This window comes from Thamnophis sirtalis, unplaced genomic scaffold (genome assembly GCF_051295495.1).
Source record: "Thamnophis sirtalis isolate CommonGarterSnake01/CBP01778 unplaced genomic scaffold, rThaSir2_p1.2 scaffold_5, whole genome shotgun sequence".
In the NCBI taxonomy this organism is placed as follows: domain Eukaryota; kingdom Metazoa; phylum Chordata; class Lepidosauria; order Squamata; family Natricidae; genus Thamnophis; species Thamnophis sirtalis.
In genome coordinates this window covers 111,383,647-111,396,705 of record NW_028261385.1, presented here as the reverse complement: position 1 = coordinate 111,396,705, position 13,059 = coordinate 111,383,647, and the positions used below count along the sequence as shown (strand labels likewise).

At 38.5% G+C, this 13,059-nt stretch overlaps 1 protein-coding gene across 10 annotated transcripts in view; it reads left to right on the top strand.

The window, feature by feature from the left end:
• Positions 1-13,059, top strand: part of RIMKLB (ribosomal modification protein rimK like family member B) — a 62,689-nt gene that overhangs the window by 41,627 nt on the left and 8,003 nt on the right. For 8 of the 10 annotated variants that reach the window (XM_087716581.1, XM_087716577.1, XM_087716576.1 and 5 more), the window contains exons 6-7: positions 5,507-5,710; positions 7,640-12,675. In XM_087716581.1, the coding sequence (XP_087572707.1) occupies positions 5,507-5,710; positions 7,640-8,103 (668 nt within the window). In that variant the 3' untranslated portion in view covers positions 8,104-12,675. The remainder of the gene's footprint in view (positions 1-5,506; positions 5,711-7,639; positions 12,676-13,059) is intronic. The other 2 variants (XM_087716574.1, XM_087716573.1) reach the window with 2 other exon arrangements.

Below are 13,059 nucleotides of genomic sequence, written 5' to 3'. Positions count from 1 at the left end.
CAGAGAGAGAGAAATGAGAAAATGATGGAGGGAGAAAAAGAGAAACAAAAGAGAGAAAGAGAAGGGGGAGAAAGAGGGAGAGAGAAATGAGAAAGAAGAGGGAGAGGAAAAGAGAAAAACGAATGAGAGGGGGAGAGAGAAATGAGAAAATGATGGAGGGAGAGAATGAGAGAGGGAAAAGAGAGAAGGAGAGAGAAAGAAAGAACGAGGAAGAGGAAAAAAAGAGAAAAACAAATGGGAGGGGGAGAGAGAGAGAGAGACATTTCCCGCAGAAGACACCGGGAGCCACTAAACCTGGGTAGGCGTGGCTGAGGGAGTTGTCATGTGTCTGGGAATGAGTGACGTTGAGTTGGCCATCCCACCCAGGAATTTGAGTATTTGAGTATTTATTAATACTTATAGGCCGCCCTTTTCCCTGAGGGGACTCAGGGCGGTTTACATAAAATGAGGGGGGGGGTATACAGACAATAGACACAAACAATACATAGAAATAAAATAGTAAGCAACATTCATTCATCATTCGGGTGGGGACAGTTATCTTTGTCCCCAGGCCTGACGGGCTAGCCAGGTCTTAAGGGCTGTGCGGAAGGTCTGGACGGTGGTGAGGGTACGAATCTCCATGGGGAGATCGTTCCAAAGGGTCGGAGCTACTACTGAAAAGGCTCTCCTCCGTGTAGTTGCCAGTCGGCACTGACTGGCAGATGGAACTCGGAGGAGGCCTAATCTATGTGATCTAATTGGTCGCAGGAGGTAATTGGCAGGAGGCGGTCTCTCAACCCTGTAACTCCCGATGAGAACCTGGATAGATCAAGTTGGTGCTCTGTGTCTGTTACAGGGTTTTGTAACTCCCGATGTTTTCTGTGGGAAACGGGTCCAAATGGCTCTTAGAGTGTTTAAGGTTGCAGACCCCTAGTCTAGAGTCACAAGGTCTCTCTGGGTAAGGAGTCTTCCTGTATCAATCTTCAAGGATAGCTGAGGGGAGGGTGTGACATTGTGCCAAAGTAAAGGCCATTCGGATCAGTATATCAAGATTTGTTAATTATGCCCCAAGGCAGTGATGGCTAACCTTTTTGTCACCATGTACCGAAAGTGCGCACATGTGACATAACCCACGCCCACACCCATAATACAATGCATGCACAACACTACCCCTGCGTGCCCTGCACATGGGCATGTGACCCCCTGTGCTTCTCCCCCCGCGCATACAGGTGCAACCCCCCAGTGCACCCCCCTGTTTTGGGCCTAACAGGCCTCCCTGAAGCCTCCTGGAACCAAAAATGGGCCGCAGGGTGATGTACCCGCCACACTCCCCCACCCCCATGCATATGTGTGTGACCCACCTCCCGCCATGCATGCATATCTCTTGTGTGTGCAGTAGAGACCCGAAAGTCAGCTGGCCGGCAGGAAGCACACATGCACACATGTGCAGTGGAGCTGAGTTAGGTCGATGGCTTGCATGCCCGTTGAGAGGCTCTGTGTTATGTGCGATAGGTTTGCCATCACGGCCCTAAGGGAAGCAGAAAACCTGTTGGGTTCACTGGAGAAAGAAGATGAGAACCTGGATAGATCAAGTTGGTGCTCTGTGTCTGTTACAGGGTTGAATGAGAACTTCAGCCTGATCATATCCTATGCTGGAGAAGATCCTAAGGACCCCAAGGATGAGATTTTAGTTGTCATTATATTTTAGATTTTAATTCTTTGTAGACTGAAAATCATTCCTATAGTAAGTGGGGGGAAAGCCAAAAAGGAAAAAGAATAATCTAAGCCAGTAGTTGATTATGGTTGCCTACATTCTAGCCTCCACTTTCACGAGGCCTGTCTCTAGACTCAAGGTGATATTAGAGACTTGAAAGAACAATCTTAGGAATCTGTTCAGAACAAGTTCTAGTGGTGCAAATTTGGAAATGGGCATTGTCTGGCACCATAGAGAAGGTGTGCTATTGGGTTGGCTTCAGATATTTTGAATGCTGCAGGAATGTAGTGGAATCCCCTGTCATATTTCTGTTAGTAGAATTAAGTTTCTGCAGATAAAATCTGGGCACAATTCTACCTCAGTTCTGTATTATCATTGTCATCATGCCACCACCATCATTAGGTTAGGTGGATAAAAATGTCAAATCCAGTCTAAACATCTGGCTGACTATTCAACCAACCATAGTAAACAGTCACTTTGAATGTCTCCAGTATCATGGTAATATCATACAATAAAAATCTTTCTTTTTAAATTTTGATAGTCATGAGGATTTAAAAGTCCGACGTTAATTAAACTTTGTTGAGGATAATGATTTGCATCTGTTTAGATAAATGCAGCAACATATTATAATGCCTATATTTCTTGTAGGAAAATAATTATTTAATATACAGTACTTCCACTTTCTCTGAGAGTTTTTGAAAAAAAAATATGCTACTTGTTATTTGTTTCATTTTATTCACAAGTAACTCCTTACAACAGTGGTCCCCAACCGTTGCAGCTTGGCGGCCCAGCTCGGGAGAGCAGTGGGGGGGGGGAACTGGGCTGTGCAAGTGGCAGGCTGACGTGCACACACATGCACACACAACTCAACTTAGCAAGCCAGGGCCAGTGCATGTACACGTGTGCATGTTGACCCACTGTTTGTGTGAGTTGAGCTGTGCATATGTGCACACTGGCCTGCTGCTTTCATAAGTTAAGCTCTGCATGGAGGCATGCATGTTGGCCCATTGCTTGCGCAGCCCAGTTTTGAATAGGCTATGGCCCAGTAATGGGCTGTGGCCGAGGGGTATTTTTTGCCTTACAGTGGTATTTTTTTGTCTCCATACAGTTTGCTGATACAGTTTATTCTATCCAATCTTGTGACATTACAATTACTTTAAGTTAATTTGAACTTATATCTGATTTCCCAAACCCCAAGCAAATGATAAGATTCTATTTAAATCCACATAAAATACAATAGTTGAAGAGAATAGCATAACTAAGTGAGAACTCCTGGAAGAGCAATGTAAGATGATTATATTGCAGGTATTGCAGAAGTCTACAGAAGGAGGCTTCAATTTAACTCTGCTGTTCTTCAAGTGCCTGATGTTCTTCAGTACAGTTTCAGATATAATGTTGCTTTTGAGGATGACTTCAAAATGAAATTACTGCATTTGGGGAACCATTCTTTTTCATAAAAAATAGGTAATATGAACATTTTGAAATTTAAGTTATAAATAATGCAATAGTAGCTAAATAAAAAACTAACATACAATTCTAAAATAATTGTATCACTCATATGAACCTATTGTATGATTTTGTTCTCATATTATGTCACTGGGTTGTATAAATTAAGGTGGACTGCTGTTGTCTCACCAAAAATCGACCCTAGCAGAAGCAAGAACACCACTCATCCATGAAGCATCATGAATGAGTCAGCATTAATCTTTAACTCTTATATCTTAGAGATTCCCAGATAGGTACTTGAGTGTATTTCAGATTCATCCAAATCTGTTAATAGCACCTTTTGAAAAGGAAAATACAGGCACTGAAAGGAAAGAAAAGTATTATTGTATCACCCTCAAATCTTCCCAGCTCAGTAGAATGTAGAATTATAGAAAACCTACAGATTCCCTGCAGTACTTCTGCATGAGGAGACAAAATTTTGCAGAGTACAAGAAAAGAAAATTCCAAACCCAGCAGTAATGGAATAAATTGCTACATTAGCTACAGCAGTAGGTCCAACCTATAGCAGTAATTGATGATATCTCTGCAACATGGTCATCCATAGTGGAACATAAAAATGCAACCAGTGCTCTGCCAGACCGTATCCCATCTAATCAGTGATCTCATAATACCCAAGAAAGTACAAGAAAGCCTAATAGTCTCCCAGCAGCTATCCTTCAGAGGAGTAATAACCAGATTTGGCTCTAGGTTTTGCCTCAGTTTACATTCCCAGTAAGCAACCGAGGGGTTAGGTCATTTAAAAGCAATGTATTAGGGTATACCAATAAAGTGGGATCTCCCTATGAAAAGAACCTTGAGACCCATTTTGCATTCCTTTTTATACATATATAGGACAAACAAACAGGAGAATAAATGCACGCATCACAGAACACAAGAATGCAGTAAGAAAAAAAGAAAAAACTTCCTCCCTTTTCCAGCACCTCAAAGCTACAGGACATGAAATTAATTTTGAAGGAACCAGGTTAATCTCCAAAACTCAACACTTCAACAAGAGAATAATTATGGAAGCTATCGAAATAGAGAAACACCCCCACAACATGAATAAACATGATGATACTTTCCGTATACCAGACATCTGGAAACCAGCCCTAGTCAACAAACGAGTCCCACCAGGCCGTTAGAACACGAAACAACAATGGACACACAGCCAGCACCAATCAGCACCAATCTACCAATCATCATACAACCACATATACACACACACACACACACATACATACATATGCACACACATACATACACACACACACACACACATTATGAATCAGTATTAGTTAATTCATGTTACTCTGAATTACTTTTTAAAATTCCTTTATTAGAGAATGAAAGCAGAAGTGTATGCAGTTTACCTACTTTTGTAAATAATGTGTATTTGTTGCTATTTTGCTTAGAGCTTCATCGAAGCATTGGAACCTACGCTTATTTACAGATTTGAATCTCTGGATTTTGTTTTGTATTCTCTAATTGCTAGTATTTATTTAGTTTAGTTGTTTATCTTAGAATATGCTTTGTATTCTATGACAGGTTTACAACCCAAAACTTAAGTAGATTTGAATACACATGAGTAAATTCCTTAATGAAGAAATTTTAAATAGAATCAACATTTTTCATATTCGTTACTGAAAAAATGATTATTTATAAAATCCTCCTTAAGATAGCATGAAATATGTTTTATTTATTAATGATATTATCCTAAATATGGTTGTATTCAACTAAAGGATATTTATCAATAAATTTAACATTTTAATCAATATATTTAATGTGAATTTTGATTTGGCAAGAATTTTAACTAGGTTTTATATTCCATTGCTATACTAATCATTTTAATTGGCAACTGCAATTTAATTAGAACTGGTTTGCTTTGATTCATCAATTAATCATGAACAGCACCTTGGAATCTCTGCCATCTTTAGACTGTGATTGGTGCAGCCCTCTGTTTTATGTGTCTAGAGAATCCCAAACCTGTTGCAAAACACTCTTGCAACCTAGTTCTACTAGAATAGCACGGAATGGTACAGGCCAAGATTGAAGGATACTGAGAGAGCTATACTGAGGGAGTGAGAACTGGAATAAGCCCTGGAAATTGTGAGTGTACTTCAAGGTAATATTTTCCAAATTTTGCTGTTTTAGTAGCACCAAATTTATAAGTGCTTTGCCATTTTTATTTATATTCATTCACCAGTTATCCGGATAATGTTTCCAGTACAGAAGTTGAGAATGTATAGACACAATGCCTTTCCAGTTCTTTAAAATACAGGCAGGAAAATCACTGACTAGTTTTCATCTTCTGTGTTTTTTTTGATGCAGGAAAAGCTGTGTTTCTAGCCAGAGACAAGCACCATCTGGCAGACCTGAGCCATCTAATTCGTCATGAAGCCCCATATCTATTCCAGAAATATGTCCAGGAGTCTCATGGCAAAGATGTGCGTGTCATCGTGGTGGGAGGCCGTGTCGTGGGCACTATGCTGCGTTGCTCAACAGATGGTAGAATGCAGAGCAATTGCTCACTTGGTAAGAATGAAGATGTGTTTGAATTTACGATATGTGTTAAATTTTTAAATTCTAATTTTAAGGCATACATTTTTCATAGACAGTGCTATTCTAAATGTAGAGATTATTTTGAAAGAAACAAATACAATAAATTTTGATTTAATGGACTAAAAGGGAAATCACTATCTAACCCTAAGCTTGCATATACACTAAATAGCAAATTTTCTTCTACATAGAAAAACTAATAGCATCAAACACCTTTTGATGAGAACCATTGGTTATTATATGAACTGTCTCACCAAACAACACATTTGTATTTGTTATTTGGGGCAAAGTCCTGAAAGTTGTTCAAACCTCAGATCAAGCAGCCATTTATCCATAAAATTTTAAGTCCACTAAATTAAGTAACTGCTGTATAACATTTGTATTTGTATAGATTGCCTTTACATTTACATTACTTCTGCAGTTTCCTTTTAGATCATTCTCCCAATCATTTACTGCAGTTAAGAAGTAGCAGGAATAGATAGGCCATTTTATGTGCCGAGCCAACATCATGCAATTTCACATGGTATAATCACCAGAACCTTTTTTAATACCAACATCCCACAATATTAAATTAATCTCACCTTAAGGTCTTACAAAAAATTTTACTTTCTCTACCCCGATCATGAGATTTTGTATAAGAACCAGCCAAGTCATCCATGCCCTGAAACCTGCCTTGTGCCCATGTGCAGCAGGAGCCCACGTGGCCACTGGCCCATTTCTGCTTGCTCACAGGCGCAACAGAGCAGGAGGGCAAGTGGTGTGTTGGTGTTGCTGCCGCAAGGCAAGACAAGTGTTGGGGCATGGATGGCCTGGCTGCGGTGGCCCTGAGGTAGGCTAGTGCGGGGCACATGGAGCAGCAACACTCTCCTACCTCGCCTCATGACTGTGGCACTGGCAAATCACTCGACCTCTTGCTCTGTTGCGCCAGTGAGCAAGCAGAAGAAGTGGGCCGACAACCACACAGGGTCATGCTGGAGCTGCTGCCGTGAGCAGAAGCAAATGTAAGGGTGTGGGTGGCCTGGCTGTGGGGGCTCTGAGGTAAACCGGGGGAGTCGTGGGGCAGCTCCACCCCCCTGCTTTGCGGTGGTGGCACTGGCGCACCACACAGCCTCCTCTGTCATTGCGAACAATCAGAAGAAGTGGCCTCCCATACATTGGGTGGGGGAAATAAGATACCCCCTGAAAATTAGCCCTAGTGCTTATTTTTCACCCCAAAAGAAAATAAGACTTGGTCTTATTTTCAGGGAAACACATTATATTGAAACTTCATGAGAGTTCTACTATTAGTAATTTTAAAAACTGCTTTTTTTAATTGGTTTATGTGGGTAGTGCAAGTCCCTTAGTATCTGGGGATGCCACACTATCTTTGTACTAGTAACGGTTAGTCATTTCTTCTATCTGGAAATTAACACTCTGAAATGGCCCATATTCTGGATCAATTCTCCTCTTTGTGAACGTTGTTTCCAAGGTTAATACTATTTCATCGGCTTTCATAAGTGTTCTATATTCCTATTTTATTTCATTCAATCCTTTATATCATCTCTTTGAGATGAGAGAGGGGAACAAATGCATGGTCAAACATAGGTAAGCCTCACTGTAGTTGTGAATTAGTTAAATAAATGGTATGATTGAAAATAAAGATAAATAAAGAAGGTATATCAGCCTGTATTGGTTACTTTCTTATTTACCCATCAAAGTTTTTCTAGAACACATTTATTTTTAACACCAGCAACTAGATCCCCCCTTTTTTTTTAAATGGGAAATCCTCACAAAATTTCTTAAAAGCTAGCCTCAATACCATAATAAGCATTAAACTCTCATAGCACTCTCTGTGGCTCATATAGGTTTATTGAATCTGAGTTGGAATACTATTGTACCCTGATTTAGCTTTCTTCCTGTTACTAGGTGGTATAGGTATGATGTGCTCACTCAGTGAACAAGGGAAACAACTGGCAATCCAAGTTTCTAACATCTTGGGGATGGATATCTGTGGCATCGACCTCCTAATGAAGGATGATGGCTCGTTCTGCGTCTGTGAGGCCAATGCAAATGTAGGTTTCATTGCCTTTGACAAGGCTTGCAATCTAGATGTAGCTGGTATCATAGCGGACTATGCCGCTTCACTGCTTCCTCCCGGTCGCTTGACACGACGCATGTCCTTGCTCTCTGTAGTATCCACGGCTAGCGAAACTAGCGAGCCAGAGCTGGGACCTCCAGCTAGTGCCACTGTCGACAATATGAGTGCTAGCTCCAGCTCTGTCGACAGCGACCCTGAAACCACAGAGAGAGAGTTGCTCACCAAGCTCCCGGGGGGGATATTCAATATGAACCAGCTATTAGCCAATGAGATTAAGCTCCTAGTGGAGTGATGCCACATGTAAATAACTATGACCAATTTTCTTGTAAATTTTTTTTTAAATACAACCAACTTGTAGTGCTGTTTATTGGAAGCAGCTTATAGAGGTGAGGTGAGGGTTTTAACTTGGGGCTCAGAATCAAAACATGCATGTTCTGTGAATGCTGCTTTCCTATTAATCTTACAGAACATATGTCTAGTTGTTATTTTTAACAACTATTTTTCATTTGATAATACTTTGTTTAATACTCTGCATTGGGAAATGGAGGAAAAGAACTGGGTAAGAACTGTTTTTGATAGGGATGCCATTATATTTGAACTCATATTAAAATATTTCATCTTCATTTATGCTATTTGTAATTTTAAAAGTTAATGCTCCAGAAGCACCTGTGAACTAATAATTTGCCAACCCTCCCCTCACCTCATTGGAGCTCATTCCTATTAGTTATTATATACCTTTTGCTTTATGTCCTATAGGAGTGGAGAGAAATTAGAACAGCCATTTTTTTATTTCATTCAAAGGTTCTAAATATCAGCATTTCTATCTATTATCAATAAGATCTGTAAAATTGTATCCCTGACAACAGTCCACAATGAAATTCTAGCCTTTAAGCAGTTTTACAGGGTGCAACATTGATTACTTCAGCATGAGCTTTTGAAATAAACCTGCAACTTCTGCCATTTCTGTATTGACAGATGTCCACATGTTTAGATTTAAAATCAAATTCACTTTCCTTGGGAGAAAAAAAATTGCTATGTATCTGGATTTTAAAAAATAATTTTAAAACCTTGCTTTAGGTCAGGATGGGGAGAAGTTGTGTGTAAAATTCAGTTTGGGCCATTGGTGGCAGAAGCGGCATGTTTTCTTTTGCACAAGAACTGAGATAAACAGCACTGTTAACTTTTGGTGTACAAAATAATGTTTAATCCAATGTGAAAAAGAATAACACTAGTTTAAAACAAATGTGCATTGACTTGTATTTGTTAGTGTTTTAGTCCTTTTTGCAAGATATATGCTGTGTTAATGTTTCATTTTTAATACATGCTCGTCCAACACTTCCTTCTCCATGCCTACATCTTTAACAGGGCCCAATTTGAAAAATACCTGTACTACTCAACATCACCACTAATAGTAACAAACTTATAGAAAAAAGTCTGATGCGTAGAAAATATGGGAGGGGTGTGGAGGAGGGTTGAAATGGTTGCAAATTTCAAAATTACATTTTGTAAATTTAATGTGTCACTATTATTGATAGAAGGCATTAAAATCTAAAGTGGCCTGATTTACAAAGGATAAATCCTGAAAGAAACTAGCAGGTTTTGGTTTTGGGAAACACTTTGCCAGTAAGGCCCAGCCAGAATGGGAATATGATTTAAGGCCGCCAGTGTGTGGATCTCAGGCCCCTTTGTATGTGTCTGTATTTTGCTTTGTTTTTGTCATTAATTTTTGTCTGTCCAGTTCGTCAGTCTTTTTTCCAGAATGCCTGATGATCTCCTCTCCCAGTCCATCCCTGATACTTCTGGCTGTGCATTTTCTTATTAAATTTGATAAAATAACCAAAACATCAGCTTTGGGTCTGTTTTAATGGCCTCATCTTCCTCCTCCTCACCCATTTCTCACTCATTTATTTACTTTGGGTATATACCATATTGAAATTATAGAAAAATGTAAATAAAATACTGTTACTTTAAAAGCAGCCATCCACAACATGACACAGTAGTATATTTGTAACAGCAAGTTGGCTTATGAAAGGGCTTTGGAGGATGGGCAGCTTCTGTGTGTAGGGTTGTTTTGTCTCAGTGCTTCAGAACAACAATTTACCCTCCAAGGCTCTGAGCTTCATTCTGCTGGCCAACTTCATCACTCAGCTGTTTTAACTTCCACTTCGGTATCAAACACCACTTGTGAACACTTTACCGAGACACTAGGAATAAATAGAAAAGTATTAACTTGCTTTCATGAAGGTCGATCATGCCTACTTGTACAGATTTTTAAAATACAATAATGACAATTTTGTAGAATTAATTGTTATTGTTAAAAGCAAAATAGAAGGATGATTGTTGACATTAGCTGATGAAGCAGAAACAATATTTTACCATGTGTAGGTTGAAGAAAATACAAAGGTTTCTATTTTAAAAAACTCAGAAAAAGAAAAACACGAAGTAGCTTTCTTTCCTTCTGCTTTGTGGCCCTTCACCCCTTTGTTAACTAGACATGTGCCTTCTAAAATACAGGTTTCTTTAAAAGATTGCACATCTTTCGGAAACATGAGCAAAGAATTAACCTTTGTAAACTAGCAGAAAAATATTGCAACATTCACTGGAAACAAAGTTGATGCCAGAAGAAGTTTGACAACTCTTTAATACTTATATTTGGGCTATTTGAGTTTCTCCACTGTTTGAGAAAAAACAGTTTGTGACAAATGTTTTTCACATGAATTTTTTTTCAAAATGTATAGACTCAATTTACACCACTATAAATGCAATGGAACGACATACACTTTGTTCTGAATCATACACAATGAACACATTAAGGGATTTTATATTTCGGTTTATGTGTTTGCCATGTGATGGCCATGTGTGTGTTGTGGTTGTATTGGAAAGATGGAAAAGAGACTGAATAATGTTTGGGCAAAGGAAAGTCTCACACATTGTTGAAATAGAAACTGGCATTGCATGTTAAAATCATATAGGAAATTGTATGCTTGAAAAAAATTCCCTCACGTAATGTAATTTTTTAAAAAAATGTTGTAAAAGAAGCTTTAAAAACATTACTGTTGGTAAAGAAAATGAATTTAGTTTCTAATAACTAGAGTTTAAGTTCTGTAGAGAGTAGTGCTACACATCACACTTCGCTGGAAAAAAATACTGACAAGTATATTAAGAGTACCAACATTACTTATCATAATTTGAAATGAACAACTAGCAAAGCAGAATTGAACAATTGGGAAAATATAAGTTGTAGTGAATGTCAGTATTCAAATGGAACCAAGTTTGGGGGTTGGATGATAATGATGGAGTTTAATGAGTACTGTATATTTTGTTTGTGCTTTTATTTTACAGATGCTATGTTTATACTTTTTCTACTGTATAGAATTACAGGTTGTATTTGTAGCTTTGTATCTTCTCAGATTTTATATTGTTGATAAAACTTCTCATTCTGGAACACTTTGGTAGAGCATTAATAACAGATGTTGGGAAGACAGCATATGTGTGGACTATTTTTGTTGTTGTGTTCCACCAAACTTTCAACGTGTTGGATCTAACTACACTGACTTTGTTCAGCAATTTACCATAGAAGATATGCCAAGAAAAATGTTTTGAACCTGTGAAATTTGGGAGGGAGGAATAAAAGACAGTTTCAGAAGTGCTGCATTGGACATGTACCAGATTTGATGAATACTGTTTTAAATTTCAAATCCTCCCATTTAATAAAAGCAGAGCTCAAGTTGGTTAAATGTATAAGGGTTTAAACTATGTAAGATGTATCAACATGTACAATTCTTTCTCATGGCTCACTCTTTTTGAGAAGGTTTATGAGCTATTTGGCTGGTGTGAGACTCACGACCCACTCCTGTTCTCTCTATGGAATTGTAGGTGCTCAGACAGGTAACCTCTGCTGCTACTGTCTCTTTCATTTTTAATTTTTCACTGTTCTAGGAATTTATAAAGTATTATAGAATTTATGACAAAAGGTTATCTTTTTGCTTTCTTTTTCTTTTTCTTTTTAATATATATTTGAGTGTCTTGATATTGGAGGGTGAATTTTGGGATGTTCTGATGATGGCTTGGACCATCATTGGCAATTTCTGTATCCCTCATGTTACGGTTTTCAGTTGAATGACTTTTATTTGTTTAACGCATTGTCAATTACTTGATGTTTTGGGTGGGAATTTGTAACACTTAAGGAACCGCTGTGTAGTGCATACTACTTTTTTTTTTGAATGTTCTAACAATTCACATTTTCTTACTGTTCTTTGCAAAACTTTTCAGGAGCCAAAAAAAGTCAAACAATCCAGAGAAAAACTTCCCTTCTCCCCTTTCTGGTGACAAGAGAGAGCGAGAGAGAGAGCGCTTGTGAAAATCCTTGAGAATGTTCCTCCCTAAACTTCCCCCCCCTGTGGTAAAACAATAAACGCAGCAGCCCGGTGGCATCCAATACCAACCCCTTGGCAGGTAACTTTCAGCTCTTGATCATCCCATATTAGCTAACACTGCTTTCCTTTTTTCTCTTCCTGAGTCATAATATGATTATTGCTGTAAAAGAATGAGTTTAGGAAGCAAATGGTATTTCTTTTCTTGTTCTTCATTTTGTGTATATTTAGCAGAATTAGACTTTAAAGCTTATTGTGATCCATGTGTTCAAGTACGATCACAGCAAGAGAAAATTTAAGCAGTGTGCAGTGACAGAAAGAAGGGATGGTGTGGTATGTAACTTCACAGATTCTGCCATCTCGATCTTCCCATGTACCTACCCCTTCTTGCTGCCCCTTCCCCCAATATACGTTCTTGGCTTAAGTTTTACAGGGCTTTGATGCTTTCCAGGGGCACAGTCAGCACAAAACTAATCGGCATCAATTAACAGGTACGGAAAATAGGAGTAAAAAGTTTATATAATTTTCTATTTCTTATATCAGGGCTTGGGTGGAGGGCATTGCGTACTTGCGAAAATTCAGAGGGGGATTTTATTTCAGGAATTTTCTATATGGGTTGCGCAGTATACTGCTATTTATTGGTAATAATGAACAATCTGAATAACTTCTTAATATTTTATTTTTGATTTAATATTCAAATATCTGCATAAACATATGACAACAGTGACACAGCCAGTGGTAGAAATGATGGCTAATATGAAAGAACAAAATGTTCCAGATGAACATCCCCCAAATATTTTGCATGGGAGCATGTACATATCGTATTACAAGAAAAGTGTTTTCTTTTGTCAGGTTAACCTTAAATATATTGCTTT